Raw genomic sequence first — 15,990 nt, 5'->3', positions numbered from 1 at the left:
TCCTTGTGATCTAATAATTTTCTGACCAGTAACTTTTAAGATCAAACCTAAAACCCGCCCAACCCAACCTATTTAACAAGTCCGCTACACTTTACACATAATCAATACAAATTAAGCTAAATATTACGCGTGTTATAAGAATTATTTTTCTACACTTGACAATGTAAGTACAAAGCTAAAAATATGACACAATATTATCATTCGGATTATAACATGCTATGAAGAAGCAGATTATTCTTTACATGTTACAGGCTAGCGATGTACAAATTTAACAAAGCTAAATACTATTATACTACGCACAACACTACATTAGGCCAAAGTGGTTGCTATTAGTGCTAAAAGAGCAGTGCATTTATCAGAAGTGTTAACGAGCCTTTTGACTGCCTTTTCTGCTCAGACGATAATCTGTAATGGAAACTCCTTGTAACAGCTTCGCAGCCTGATTGCTGTCCATGACTTCCTCCATGGGGAACCTTTTAGCCATGTTATCACCACCAGATTGGCTTGTGTTTCTCCTCTTCTCTAGTATCGGTTCTAGAATACCGAAACCTTCTCTACCTATTTTCTTAAGATCAACTTGAGTTGCCATTTTTAACAAACAAGAACTCTCTCTAATAACTACTTGAGGGCTTTCTTTTGATTTGGGTTGCACCAGGCTACTGTTTATCTTGGCTTTATATAGCCCAGTGTGCGAAAACCATAGATTCTTCTTTGAAGTCACTTTTGTCTTTTGGCGATTCGTGCACATCCATTATATTATCTCAACATTTTCTAGATTCCCAAGCTATCTGGACCGAAAGATAGGTTAGAGATGGTCAACTATATTCTAAATAAGATTATAAGAATGTAATGTACATCTCTAGAACAGAGACCTATCCAGGCCGGTTTGAAAAGATTTTGGGCTTAGGATGACAATTTTAAGTTGAGTAATATTTATTTTAGATTTTTTTTTTAATAAAATTTAGTTACAAAATTGCCTTACTTAAAAAAATAAATATCATTACATATCTTGAAAATCTAACCGTTGAATTACATATACGCACATGTTAAATTTTGTATTAATTAATCGGATATTATTTACTATGTAATTTATAAGCCAATATTTTATGCATAATTTTAAACTACAAAAACTTGCAATTAAAACAATTAACATAATTATTGATCTTTAATTTTTTAGATAATTTGTAAGTATAGAGGATAAAAGAAGAAAGTGTAATCTAAGGGTGGATTTGTCAAAATTTACCTCTATTAAAAGATATTGAGTAAAGTTGTAATTTTAGACTATAACTAATTTTGTAGCTAAATTTTGCCTTTTTTTTAAACTTAAAATTCATTACTCTTGTTTTTTTAAATACAAAAATATTCGTTAAATTTTGTATTCAAATTTTGCTTAAATTTCTTATGTAATTAGAAGCAGAGCTAATTCTCTTAATCTTTCTAGTGACATAATTGATTTTAGGTAAGAGAACAAGTTTTCAAATAAGATAGAAAAAGAATAGTTTGATGGCGATTGATTATCAAAAAAATGCTTATAAAGAAAGGAAAAATTGATGTGGTTTGATGATCACTTGTTAAAAGAGGAAGGGAGAGGAGACATTTGAAGGGAAGACGGAAAGACTTTTAAAAAAGAGAGGTGCTACGTCCACAACAATTTTATAACAAATCATAGGTGGTTAGTTGTTATAGGTTCAAATTTGAATCTAACACTAAGATTACTTTTTTGTCCCAACAATAACAACCAGTAACAACTTGCCACTTAGGATTTGTTGTAAAAATGTTGTAAAAATGTTGTGGACATATCATTTCTCTTTAAAAAAAAAGTGATGAAAGACTTTTTACAAGATAAGGGGGGAAAAATTGCATATGTGTCTCTTTAACTTTTAGCTAGGAATTGACACTCTCCCACCCCTCCCCCACCCAAAAAAGGAAAAAAGTAAATGTGATATATATATATATATATATATGTGTGTGTGTGTGTGTGTGTGTGTGTGTGTGTGTGTGTGTAAGAGCTCAAAAATAGCCTTAGGCTCATTTAGAACAGTGATATTAGGTATTTTTAGCCCAACACAATTAATTTATAAGAAAATAGGCTTGCTAGGTAAATTATAATGCTCTATATGATCCACATATAAAATTAATGGAATTGAGACTTGTAATATGATAGAGAGAAACACAAAATAGGTATAAAATTCTTCATTGGGCTTGTTCGAGGAGGTAACATTCATATATTTTTTGTTCAAGTCTTGGTACAAGTTAATACTCTCTTCTTTCTAATTTTAGTTCAATCTTTCAACCCTTTTCTTGGAGGGATTCATTTCCTTTATATAGTCCCTCCAAATGCATCTGAGCTTTCAATTTGTACGATTTTGGGTAGCAATTGGGATGTTTGTCCCATCAGTACTCTATTGGTGGTGGTAGAGAGTGTTGTGAGCTATGGAACTACTATTCAAGTGTCTTTTCCTCATTAATGAGATCAGCTAAATTGGTGTAGTGTATTGAATGTGGGGATGGTGGCTACCTTTCTTAGATATTTCCTCTCTTCTTTAATCCTAAAAGCTCACTCCCGGCTACCTGTCCTTTGGACCCTTCGCCCATTTAGAAGTGGATTCGAACCACTGACACGTCTCTGATGTCTTCCACGGTGCCCTGCCTTTCGGTGTAGGTGGCCAATTGAGGCATTCTTGAGGTGCATTCATTCCTCGAGCTCCTTGGATGATGGGTCTTTCCGTTTTCCATTCTCGAACCTTTGTCCACATGTCAAGTATGGATTAGTGTGGTATCTATGCCTTCCCTCCTCGGACTTGAGTCCATGTGTTAGGTCTGGATTAGTGCACGAATGGGCCTTTGCCCATCCTCGAACTGGGCCAATGGGCTCTATGATGTATTCGGATCCTTCCCTCTCACAATATATGTGTGTGTATATATATATATATATTATTGTTACATAAAATTGTTCTTTATAAGACCAAATTTATGGGGTCTTGTTTTATTTGAGGACCTTAGTCAATTGTCTTAATTGACAAAGAGTAAAGTTAACCCTAGGTCTAATGGATTTTATAGTGAAGGATTTGCCACTGCTCCTCTGGATATGGTCACACTATCAAACCACACAAAATTCTCCATGTTTATTTTCTCCCTCTTTTCTCTTAATTTTTCACTAAATTGCTTAAATAGACAATTTTCAACAAGATATTTGGCCATTTCCCTCCCCTTTTTCTCAACACGCCACAAATTTAAAAAGAAAAATCTCCCATCATTTTTTTCTGCCTCAAATTTCATTGTTGATGAAACATTTGCTACCATCCTGTAAAATCCAATTAAATAATATTTACACAATCAAATAGATTTTTGGCTATCAGAAAATCCAATCACTTGAATAAAGGAAAGGACTCGGCAGCAAAACTGAAATAGCTCCTAAATCGAAACAAAGAACCCACGCTTGATATAAATTTGTTGAGAAAGAGTAAACTTGGGTTCTAAACTGCTAATTTGTTTTTAGTTTAGTTAATAATATTGTGTATGGCTGAATAGAAATAAAAAACTTTAATGCTCATTTGTTGCAAGTACAGTTAACAATTGTGGACTAATGCGAGATAGATTTAGAAGAATAAAATAAACAATGGCACATGGGAGCACACAAATTTATGTGGTTTAGCCTAGACCTATATCCAAGAGTGGCATCAAGAAAAAAGCTTCGCTACGAAAATAAGAAAATTACAAAATGTGATTTAGCCTAAGCCCATTTTTTCTAATTGAGTATCGCTCCTATTTTAGACTTTAGAACTTTAGAACATGATGAGATTCTCCATTGATCTTAGCCAAAAGGTCAAGAAGAAAGGTATTAGATTAGCCTGTCTCAAATTTAGCGAGGGATGATCGCAAATCTTCTTCTTTTAAATCTTTTTTATTCTCAAAACAAATTCATGAGTTGATTTTTTTTTTTTTTAAAGTCAATTCAGAAATCAGCAGGCGTTTGACGGTTTACAATGATGGAGCCTATTTAATTTTTTATTTATTTTTTTTTGAGAAAGTTGGTCCCATTTAATTCTATTGCAAACAATGGCAAAAATTATTGTCCCGAAGTTTGGTCTAAAATACAATGATAATTACATGGCTCAATATTTGTCCAGATTCAATTATAGTATTATAATTATACGACACTGAGTAGACACCTCTGTACAATGCTTGAAGTCAAAGAAAAAAAATGTTTAAATTGCAAAATTAGTAGTATATTATAATTATTTATTAAAAAAAGTTATATGACACAGATTCTCCCAAAAAAAGAAAAGCATATGACACTTATGTTACAAGTTAAAAGAACCATGGGCTGCGGAAAACAACTCAGGAGTAAAACAAGAGCATCCTAAGTAGTAATCATTAATAATATATGTTCTTTAATTTGTTTATTCTCGTGGGTGGTACTGGTAGGTAATAGCACATAGCTACAGAACAACAAAAAGGCAATTTTAAAGGAGACTTTAACACTTTCGAGGTTGGAATATCATAAATTATCTTTAGAGGTTTAGGCTAAGTTTATTCTGACATGTTGGTGACGGTCAAATTTAAATATGCTAAAATTATTTTGTATTACAAAATGTTATTGTAACTTAATCAAAATTCAATTTTTCCTAAATGCAATTACAAAGAGATTTAAAAAAAATATTAGCCTCATCCCACGCGCTTTGCGCATGGGATGAGGCTTTTTTTTTTTTTTTTGTGGTAGTAGTAAAATAAATAAAAAAAATCTATGTTTTTTTATTTTATATATATAATTTTTATTTTGACAATATAATTTATAAGAGGCTAGTATGAGTTAATCAAATAGTTTATGAACTATAAGAAAGTGAACTAAGAACATGGAAGATTATGGAGAAAAAAAAGTAACACAATGCTTCCGCTAAGTGCTCACAAACACAATAACCATGTTTTGTAATTATCATGTAATGTACCATTCATTATCCATTGCGAAACCCAAACCCAATTCCATTTATGTTGTCATGCTTTTCAGTCTCTCATAGCGTGAGTGATAGTATTTTGTTGTTCTCTAGTTTATGTTAATGCATTCATTTTCTACCAAAATTAAAAGAGGATATAATTAATGGACTCCTCCCTCTGTTATAATTAGAATCAAAGCTTTCAACTAGAATCTCGAAACCACCCCTCAGGAATTCTTATTTGTAATCATTTGGTGTGTGAGAAGACAAGCTTACAGACGTTCATGGAATAGTCAAATGCTTGAATAGTTGTGAATGCACATGATAGAAAATATATAAATAAAAGTAATGCTACAAAGGGATCACAATAATTTTCACAACAAACAACAAATGAGTTGATGAGTTTTACCGATTCCTATCTAGTCTTTCATAAATATCATTTTTTTATTTACTAATAACAACTTGTCACTATTTTTGCTTTAATTTTCTTTTTTTAGCTCTAAGCAATGTGACAAAAACAAATATGATGGAGAAGGACACGGAGGAAAAAGTAATAATATTTTTATTGTGAAAATTTTATATCTATTTTAGCACAAAATTTTTTTTTTTTCTATTTTATATATTTATTTTTAAAATATCTCACGTCAGATTGTACATTTTACATTACATTTTAAAATTAAAAAAAAAATTAAATTGTTTATCTTTCTTTAACACACAACATCAATCATCTATTATTTTCTTTCAATTTTACCATGTTAACTTGCCTGACCTAGAAAGTTTTTGGACCAAAATATGTAAATTTGAGACTGCTTTTTTTTTTTTTTATATAAATCATCAAGTGAGTGCTCTGACACAATGAGTGCTCACACTGACCATATTTTGTAATCATCAATGTAACGTACCATTCATTATCCATTTACCAAACCCAATCCAATTCCATACCATGTTGTCACGCTTGCCAGATAGTCCAAATCTATTTTCAAAAAAAAAAAAAAAAAAAAAGATAGTCCAAATCTACGTGTCAATACAGTATGATAAAACCGGACAAAGAAAAACCTATCAAAACAACAGCACCTCTGTCCAAAAAAAAAAAAAAAAAAACAACGGCAACCCCTCTCCTTGGTTTTTACAATAGTAATGCAAAGTTGCAAACTACAATTTATTACCATATTTACCACAATTTGTCACCTTTGGGCTTATAATCGGTAAAAATATGAACCCATATAGACCTATAAATTTTCTTATAACTCGTACATATAATAAGTTGCGACAAAAATTTTGCAATAAATTACCGACCTAGTATTGTTCTTTGCAAAAAAAATAAAAAATTCCCACACTGTCACCTCTCTCTCTCTCTCTCTCTCTCCACTCGACTCTCGAGTATTACCACCAGTTTTATTTTTCGCTTCAAAACCGCCTTAAAATTCAAACACCGCTTCTCGTCCATCCATTTCAATATCAATACTACTATATATAGCACTCAGACCCTGATACACTTTCTCTTCACACACCCTCTGATTCTAAAGCCACTACCTTTTCTCCTTACTCTTCACTTTCTCACCATCATCATCGTCACTGTAAACGCACAAAGGAGAAATTTTGATATCATGTCTAAGTCTAACCCTAAGTTGGCTCGAATTCCCAGCATGAGAGAGAGAGTTGAAGACACTCTCTCTGCTCATCGAAACGAACTCGTTTCCCTTCTCTCCAGGTTTCCTTTACTACTTTCCTTTCCTTCTCTCTCTCTCTCTGTTTTTTTTTTTTTTTTTTGGTTGAAAAGGCCATGATTAATTGAATGATGGGTTTGGCTTGAAAAGGTACGTGTCTCAAGGGAAAGGGATTTTGCAACCGCACACGTTGATCGACGAGCTTGACAGTGTAATCGGCGATGATCCATCTCGCTTGAAACTCAAGGATGGTCCTTTTGGCGAGGTCCTCAAATCTGCGCAGGTCTTTTCTCTTTTCTCTATTCTCTATTCTCTATTCTCTATTCTGAGTCCTGTTTGTCTTTAACCTGTTCTGATTATTAGTACCCGACTCATTTTATCTTTGATCTTCATTATGCCATTTAAGCCTTGCTTTTGGGGCTGTGAAAACAGAGTCTTAGGTCTAAGGGCTTTTTTTTTTTTTTTTTTTTTTTTTTTCTAATTAAACTTATACTGATAGCTACAATCTTTTTTTGTTTATGGAAAAATGCTGTTGCACACAAACTGTTTTACACAAAACAACCGTGTCTTCGTGACTTGGGTGTGAGTAACATTGTGCCAAATAATTTGTGTACACTCTAATTTAATTGCTGATTTTTTTTTTTTACTCTGTATAAACTAAAGTCTTTTGTTTTGGGGATTCATTTATTTTGGGTATTAAAAAAGAGAAGTGAAAATTGAAGATTACAAAGGCGAGCGAGCAATGCTAAAGGCACAATAAATTTCACGATTTATGTTTCCATTTGTACAACATAGTTTTAACGAGGACCCACTTCGCACATTACCATCAATCACAACATGCCAACTCAACTGTTGTGTAAATTTTTTTTTTTTTTTTTTGGTTACAATACGTGTTAGCTGCCAGCGTATTTGCTTGAGGGTGAGACCAAAAAAAAAAAAGATATGATTTTATCAATTGAGCTAAAGCCAAAAAACAAAAAAAACACTTACAAACTTGTAAGTTATTTTTTTTTTTGAGAATCCAGACCTCAAGCCTGGGACTTTATTAGAATAGCAAAACAGAGTTTAATGGACATCAAAGTCTACCAAAACAGCAATGTCTGAAGGCAAGGCATTCCTCCAAACTTGACAGCCTACAATGGAAGAAGCCTTTTTTGCAAGGGCATCCGCTACTATATTACCAGTGCGGTTAACATGGCCAAAGGAAACTGAAGAAAAACTAGGAAATAAATGCCTAACGTCCTTTGGAAACTTGTAAGTTGATTGTGTACAATGTTGTAAAATATTGTGTCACAAGACTTATTGTAAGTTAAGCCATCAAACTTGTAGGGTTCCACAAGCTCCAGATTTCTTTGTTGTTCCTCGAATTGTAAAGTTTTTGCCTCACAATGTGGATGGGTGCGCTGCCCTCTGTAATTGGGAAGGGCCTATGTCCATCTCCTCTTTTCCTTCTTGGGTGGTAGATCCTGAAGTTGGAGATGTTTTGGAGTCGTCCCCTGTTTTTCCTTAATACATTCTTATTCATAAAAAGTAAAAAAAATAAAAATAAAAATAATAATAATAATAGCGAAAGGTATACAGAACTTTGTATTCTTGGGAATGAAATTGTAACATTGTAGTTGATTTTGGTGACAGGAAGCCATAATTATGCCTCCATTTGTGGCCATAGCAATTCGCCCAAGACCTGGTGTTTGGGAATATGTTCGTGTCAATGTCTATGAACTCAGTGTGGAGCAACTGGATGTTTCTGAATATCTTCACTTCAAAGAAACACTTGTAGATGGGCGGTAAGCAATTTTCATACTTTGGAAATTTCACTTTTACAAAGATGATAGATTTTATATATATATATATATATATATATATATATGTTTGCTTATAACCCTATGAATGCGTATTTATAACATACTGTTTTTTGGTATTTATCATGTTTTAGGTCTAATGACCAATATGTCCTCGAGCTTGATTTTGAGCCATTCAATGCAAATTTTCCTCGCCCCAATAGGTCTTCATCCATTGGCAATGGCGTTCAGTTCCTCAATCGTCACCTTTCTTCAAGTATGTTCCATAACAGAGATTCATTGGCACCATTACTAGATTTCCTCCGAGCACACAAATATAAAGGACATGTAAGTTTGCTAAGCAAGGGGCTTTCTCCAAATGTGGTTTTCATTTGCAGTGATGTGAGCTAAAATATAACTTTTATCATCTGTTCTATTCTTGGAAGTGTATTACAGTTACAAGTTTACTGTTGTTTCTTGTTTTGCTTTAGTGTTGTTGCTTAATATTATTTTTTACGTGCTATGGTTTGATTTTCTTTGGTATTAATACTGTGGAGTAGAACATTTAGAAGAATTATTTGAAATCTTTCTTGGTATGAGAACTTTTAAGAACTAAAGTGATTTAATTGAGGATTATGTGCAGGGTTTGATGTTAAATGATCGGATACACAGCATATCACATCTTCAGTCTGCGCTGACTAAAGCTGAGGAATATATTTCTAAGCTTCCATCTGATGCACCCTATTCTGACTTTGAATATGCGTAAGTTCTATAATTCTCTCACTTTCTATCTCCAAATATATGGATGTATGAATTTATTTATAATTTGATATGTTTATCTGTTTGCACATCTTTCTCTCAGCATGTAGGTAAATTATGGGGGAGACGTCTACTTCTAGAAAGATATGATATAGTCCTGATATTTTCTGGCTTTATTTGTCACTTGCGTGCAGATTACAGGGAATGGGTTTTGAAAGAGGTTGGGGTGATACAGCAGAACGGGTAACGGAGATGATGCATCTTCTCTTGGACATCCTTCATGCTCCTGACCCATCTACATTAGAAACATTCCTTGGGAGAGTACCTATGGTGTTTGATGTTGTTATTTTATCTCCACATGGTTACTTTGGGCAAGCAAATGTTTTAGGTTTACCAGACACTGGTGGCCAGGTATTCATAATTTTTTCTTTCTTCTTCCCGTTACATAGATGGCAAATAATTTTTTGTTTTTGGTGAGTGCATACATTGGAAACACTTATCATACAATAGTGTTGTTATGGTTATTGGCAAAATATGCTGGAAATGTTATTTTATATATTTATTTTTTAATGTGTGAAGGTTGTGTACATACTAGATCAAGTTCGTGCACTGGAGAATGAAATGCTTCTTAGAATACGGAGGCAAGGGCTAGATATCACCCCTAGAATTCTTATTGTAAGTGTATTTATGCTTAGCTCTGGTCAGTAGACTTAAATTGCACCCCCCCCCCCCCCCCTTTTTTCTGTGATTTAAATGTAATACTTTTTTTATGCTATTTCTCCAAGGTGACTAGGTTAATACCTGATTCAAAAGGAACCACATGCAACCAGCGGCTGGAACGAGTCAGTGGAACAGAACATGCACATATTTTGCGAGTTCCTTTTAGATCGGAAAAAGGAATTCTTCGTAAGTGGATCTCAAGATTTGATGTCTGGCCTTATCTGGAGACCTTTGCAGAGGTAAGCACTTAGAGTGAATTACTCTTTTCATTAAGCTTTGTTTTAAATTGATGCTTCAACAACCAAGATTGGTAACGCATATTTAAGCTACATCTTGGAATCATTTACATGCTAGGTTTGTGATCCATGTGAGAGAGAAAGTGGTGATCATAAATCACACTGAATTACCTTCTATAAAAAGAAGCACAAATTTGGGTTATACTCCTTTTGGGGGGGAAGAAGTGAAAGTAAAAATTAGACCAGATAAAATTTTGATCTTGCTTGCCCAATCAACTTTGCTTACAAATCTTTTACTTCATTAAGTTGAATTAATAAAACCTAATGCACCTATTACCACCTCACGGTTAGTGATGTCGCCTATTCTGATTCCACCACCCTAGATCAAAACCATCATGACACCACCACTACCGTCATTTCATCAATATGCTTCACCAAAATTATCTTGACCACTCCATTACTCCTGCATGTCTTATAATTACTTTCATTTTGATTACCACCTTGTCAATCTGCTGCTGTGATTCCGCTGTTCTCATTGGACCACCTCTTCTCATGTTACCATATTCATAACTATGTGGTGCCAACAAGCCATGCCATGCCACTGTGGTCTGAGTACCATTTCTGCCACCATCACCACCTCCTTGTTATGCAATCTGTCAGACACTCATCTATGTGTACAGGCTTATAGAAAGCTAAAATATCTTTTTATTAAATTTTTGCTTATTTTACTGTTTACATGCTTTCTCATAATCTGTTGTGTCATACACGCTCCTGCTTATGTATTTGATCAGGATGCAGCTAGTGAACTTGTTGCTGAGTTACAGGGCTTACCAGATTTTATTATAGGAAACTACAGTGATGGGAATCTTGTTTCATCCCTGTTAGCTCATAAAATGGGAGTCACACAGGTTAGCAAACTTTCTGGTATTCTTATAATGCAAATGGGACGTTCAAATTATTATCTTCTTAGAATGCAATCTAATTGTTATAAGCTTTGATATGCGTAGTGTACAATTGCACATGCATTGGAGAAAACAAAATACCCAGATTCGGATATCTATTGGAAGAAGTTTGAGGATAAATACCATTTCTCATGCCAATTCACTGCTGATCTAATAGCCATGAACAATGCTGATTTTATCATCACCAGTACATACCAGGAGATTGCAGGAACGTAAGTCTCTTCCTTATGCTGTCGGGTATTGATCTTGATATGTTGGTGTACTATTTAGATTGAATTTTTATGTTTAGAATTCAAAAAATTTAGTTTTATTTTTGCTTAGTTGAAGCTTATGACTAATTGAATCTGTTGATAAAATAAATTGCATAATTACTCATGCATGTAACATAGAACAAATGTGCTTGCACATGGCATGTGTCACCCACTTCTTATTTTTAATTGGCGTCTCTTGTCCTAGATGTGGCTACACTCTTTTTAGCTGAATGGAAAAACACTAAAACAAACAACAAACAAACAGTGCTTTAGTCCTCAGACAGAATAGAGGAGGGAGTAAGCTCAGAGAAGTCATTTACCAATGCCCATTTACAGCACCTATGAGCTAAAGAACTACATTTCTGGTTTGAGAGGATACTGATACAGGAATCTTTGCAGAGATGTGACTGCATAATATAACCAGTGTTTGAGAGAATACTGATTTTGGAATCTTTCATATATAGTTTGGGAGGACTGATTGACATCTTTTAAGACATTATTAATCAATAATTATTCCATGAGTGTGGCGTAGTAGGGTACTTAGTTACACTGGAAAAGCTCAGTTTTAAGAGCACATTAAGGAGAATCTGTACACTTCAACAGCTCGTCAGGCTATCTAGTTTTGGAGATTCCAAAGTCTTGCTTTGAGGAGCCAAAAAAATTAGGGGTGGGGGTCCTTAGTTAACAGGTAACTTTCTTTCTTTAAGATAGCTGTCAGATCGTACTCAGTGAAATTTGTGTAAAAATGCAGTGATATCATTATATTGGTATTCAGGATGTTTTGCCACCCAAAATAGATTCCCTTAATCCATTGCCAATTATTGGCTCAATGATGATAACTTTATTTTATTAGGCAAATACACACAAATCACAAATGTTCGGGATTGGATGCATGTCCTCACCCTCCATCTCTTTTTTATTGGGGGAGATATGCCATTTGGTCCAACAAATGCTGGCATTTACTGATGTTTATTTCCAGTATCAGATTTGTCAACTAAATTTGCCTACCTTTGCTATCATAAAAAAGGCTTACTTAAGCATCAACTCTGCATTAAGAAACTGAAAATTTTGTTTATGCAACTGAGTGATTCTTCCTTAATACTTTAGTAATGCTAGTCAAATCAGATGCTTAACTTTTATGCACTTTGTTTCAGAAAAAATACTGTTGGCCAGTATGAGAGCCACACAGCTTTCACTCTTCCAGGGCTGTACCGAGTTGTTCATGGCATTGATGTTTTCGACCCAAAGTTCAATATTGTCTCTCCTGGGGCAGATATGTGCATATATTTCCCATATTCTGAAAAGGAAAAACGACTTACAGCTCTACATGATTCAATTGAAAAGTTGTTATATGATCCTGAGCAGAATGATGAGCACATGTGAGTCTTTTTCATTCTAAACTTTTCTACAGTTAACATAAATTTCTTTTATGGCATTGTTAATCAATGAATAATTCACCTGATCAATAGTTCATAAGTATTCTGTATCTAGAATTCACAGCGGTTGCGGATTACAGAAGGAACAGAGCAGGATAATTGTCTTTTAAACATAGAATGGAAGAAAAACAGGAAAATACGTCTATTATTTTCTGTTTTAGTTTTTAGTACTCCTAATCATTTGCCCTTCTCAGTTTTTGATGCCAATACTTTGCAAATTATGACCAACTAAATTATAAAAGAGGTGCAAATGTATACATGCACTTGCCAAAAGTTCCATGCTTATTTCTACTCATTCTTATCAACCTAGTTAATGAATAGTCAAAAAGGTTAAGTTATGAAGCCTACTATTTTGACTGGTGATAGAGTTCTCTTTATAGAACTTGATATTAGAAATGGTGGGTAATTAATAGTTAATCTTTTATTTGTATTGCAGTGGTACATTGAGTGATCGATCAAAGCCCTTAATTTTTACCATGGCAAGGCTGGACCGTGTGAAAAACATAACAGGGTTGGTTGAATTGTTTGGTAAGAGCGCCCAACTGAGGGAACTGGTAAATCTTGTGGTGGTCGGGGGCTATTTTGATGTAAATAAGTCCAAAGACAGAGAAGAAATTGAAGAAATTGAGAAGATGCATCTTCTTATTAAGAAATATAAGTTAGATGGTCAAATTCGATGGATATCAGCCCAAATGAATCGAGCACGTAATGGTGAGCTATATCGCTACATAGCAGATACAAAAGGTGCTTTTGTTCAGGTATATAATGTAGTGTTCTTTCTTGGATTTGCAAGTCCTAAAGCATTAGTCTAAAGTTTCCTTTTTAATGATTTGCAGCCTGCAATTTATGAAGCATTTGGACTTACAGTCGTGGAGGCAATGACTTGTGGCCTTCCTACATTTGCCACTTGCCATGGTGGTCCTGCTGAGATTATTGAGCATGGTATATCAGGGTTTCACATTGATCCGTATCACCCTGACCAAGCTGCTGCAGTTATGGTGGATTTCTTTCAAAAATGCAAGGAAGATCCAAGTTATTGGAATAAAATTTCTGATGGGGGACTCCAAAGAATTTATGAAAGGTTTGTCTTTCTTGATGAAATTGGTTATTTATTGCAATGTATTATGTGTGGCTTACTGTGAAAATTATAAAATCATAGGTATACGTGGAAGATTTATTCTGAAAGGCTAATGACATTAGCTGGAGTTTATGGCTTCTGGAAGTATGTTTCAAAACTAGAGCGGCGTGAGACTCGTCGATACCTTGAGATGTTCTACATTCTTAAGTGCCGTGATTTGGTGAGTGCTTCAAAATTTGCTCCCTACAAATACAATACATAGCTAATAATGTAGAGAAATTTAGGGAAGGCATGTGTTTATCATAACTCCAAAATTCTGATAGAGCAGTAACAGCAGAATTCTAATTTTCATTATCATGGATTAGATGTTTATTTATATTTTAGTTCTAAACTCATTAAATATATAGAATTTCATCATGATTACCTTCTTTCAGGTGAAAACTGTTCCTCTGGCAAGCGATGACCCACATTAAGCTGCGAGTACTCACGCGAATCTGTACTCTGCGAACCCATACCTTCAGAGTATTAAGATTATGGACATAAATAAGGTTCTGTTTGTGTGTAGAATGCTATGTATATTCTTCTCCATTGTCATTGTGCGGATGACCCATGTATCAGAATGGGATAGCTGCTTTTATGTGAAATAATGGCAAGGCTTTATGTTGGAAGAGAAAATGCTTATTATATCTGTTATTTGGTAATCACTTTGCTAGGTTCTTTTCAGTCTCTTTGTTCCTCACAATCCTGCCAAAGAAACCTATTTTAACAGATAATGAATATCTTTAAAATAAAGCAGATCATTTTTGAGTTTACAGAAAACCTTAAAAACAACTTGGAAGCCAGATTAAAGAGAAATGGAATGTTAAGAAGCCAATTCAAACCATGATGGAAGCAGTTGTCCACAATTTTTAATGGCTTAAGCTAGTGAATCAGCATCATAGGCAGAAGCATGCTGTGTTGTCAATGAGCTGTGATTTTAATGATATTCTCCTCACAAGAATGGGTAGATAGCAAGGCTGTGGATGGTGTTGTATTCATAATATATGCAGCAGCAGCATATATGGCTCAAATATGGCATGATATTCAAGTGATAGAGCTCGTCCTCTCTACCTTTTGCTAGGAAATTAACTTTAATTTTGTTTGTTTAAATTTTGTATATCAGAGTATTAGACTCAAGTCAGTATTCCAAACACCAGGAATTTCTGGGTGTAAGGTGTGAGTCACTTCTTGATGTGTTGCTGTAGGACTAGGCAGCCCCATTTGTGTAGAAAGGATTTTAGTTGTATACTAAAATATACTTTTATTAAAAAAAAAAAAAAAAAAAAAACTGTATATGAAAAAAAAAAAAAATTAACTTATAATCTGGTCCATAGCATAATGTAAGGAATTACCCACCGGAGCCTCGGCCAAGTGGTGATCTCTTCTGGAAGACTGGGGCTGGGACTGAGGCACTGGTAGGGTCAAAATTGGAATCATATAGAAAATATAGTCCTGGAATCAAAATTATCTTGGCGCTTTTAAGACAGTGGAGGAAAAGGAATGTCTTTCGGCCCTCAAAAATGACCTCTTTCCCACCTTAGTTTTATTAGGGTTCAAGTCTCACTGTGTAACCCAGTTGGAGTCCTGGGGTCCTAATCTTTGTATCAAAAAGAGACCAAGGTCCCAATTCTGACACCCTCTGTCACCCCTGCCAAGCCAAAGAAAAACAGCTTTTTGACCACATGACCCACAACCCCAAACAATTTCACATGCTCAGCAAAATCTTTTTGCTTGATCCTCATCCCCCCTCTCATTCCCCTATTTTCAATGGTCAAAATACTCGAACCCTACAACGTTTTATGCATCCAATTAGAACATTATCCACTGACAGTCACTTATATAATACTAATCACTTTTTACTAGCATTTTTTTTTTCCGGTTTCTAGGTCAGGCCATTTAATAAGATAGCTTATTTGCAGTAGGTTTCAGTTTTTTCAGTTTTTTCCGGTTTCTAGGTCAGGCCATTTAGTAAGATAGCTTATTTGCTTCCTCCAACCAAAAAAGTAAAAAAGATAGGTTATTTGCAGTAGTTTCTTGTCGTAAAATAAAATATCTAAAATTTAATTTTGCCTTTATTAAAAAAAAAAACTAAAGTTTTTGTTAACCGGCACTAAGGTGCCGTTAACA

At 34.3% G+C, this 15,990-nt stretch overlaps 1 protein-coding gene and 1 long non-coding RNA gene across 2 annotated transcripts in view; one reads left to right on the top strand and one right to left on the bottom strand.

The window, feature by feature from the left end:
- Window positions 1–6,399: 6,399 nt before the first annotated feature.
- Window positions 6,400–14,528, top strand: LOC142613592 (sucrose synthase 2). The gene is made up of 15 exons (XM_075786000.1): window positions 6,400–6,645; window positions 6,752–6,884; window positions 8,237–8,388; window positions 8,538–8,730; window positions 9,026–9,144; window positions 9,336–9,552; window positions 9,721–9,816; window positions 9,927–10,100; window positions 10,889–11,005; window positions 11,105–11,271; window positions 12,465–12,689; window positions 13,183–13,504; window positions 13,583–13,827; window positions 13,906–14,044; window positions 14,259–14,528. Exons 1-15 carry the CDS (start codon window positions 6,542–6,544, stop codon window positions 14,295–14,297), a joined length of 2,442 nt encoding a protein of 813 aa, XP_075642115.1. The 5' UTR covers window positions 6,400–6,541; the 3' UTR covers window positions 14,298–14,528.
- LOC142613593 (uncharacterized) overlaps window positions 7,680–15,990 on the bottom strand; it is a 66,513-nt gene continuing 58,202 nt past the window's right edge. Inside the window, exon 2 of the long non-coding RNA XR_012840290.1 lies at window positions 7,680–8,106. This is a non-coding gene — a long non-coding RNA (uncharacterized LOC142613593). The remainder of the gene's footprint in view (window positions 8,107–15,990) is intronic.

The sequence above is a fragment of the Castanea sativa genome, chromosome 10 (assembly GCF_040712315.1).
Source record: "Castanea sativa cultivar Marrone di Chiusa Pesio chromosome 10, ASM4071231v1".
NCBI lineage: Eukaryota > Viridiplantae > Streptophyta > Magnoliopsida > Fagales > Fagaceae > Castanea > Castanea sativa.
This window is presented reverse-complemented; position numbering and strand designations above follow the sequence as displayed.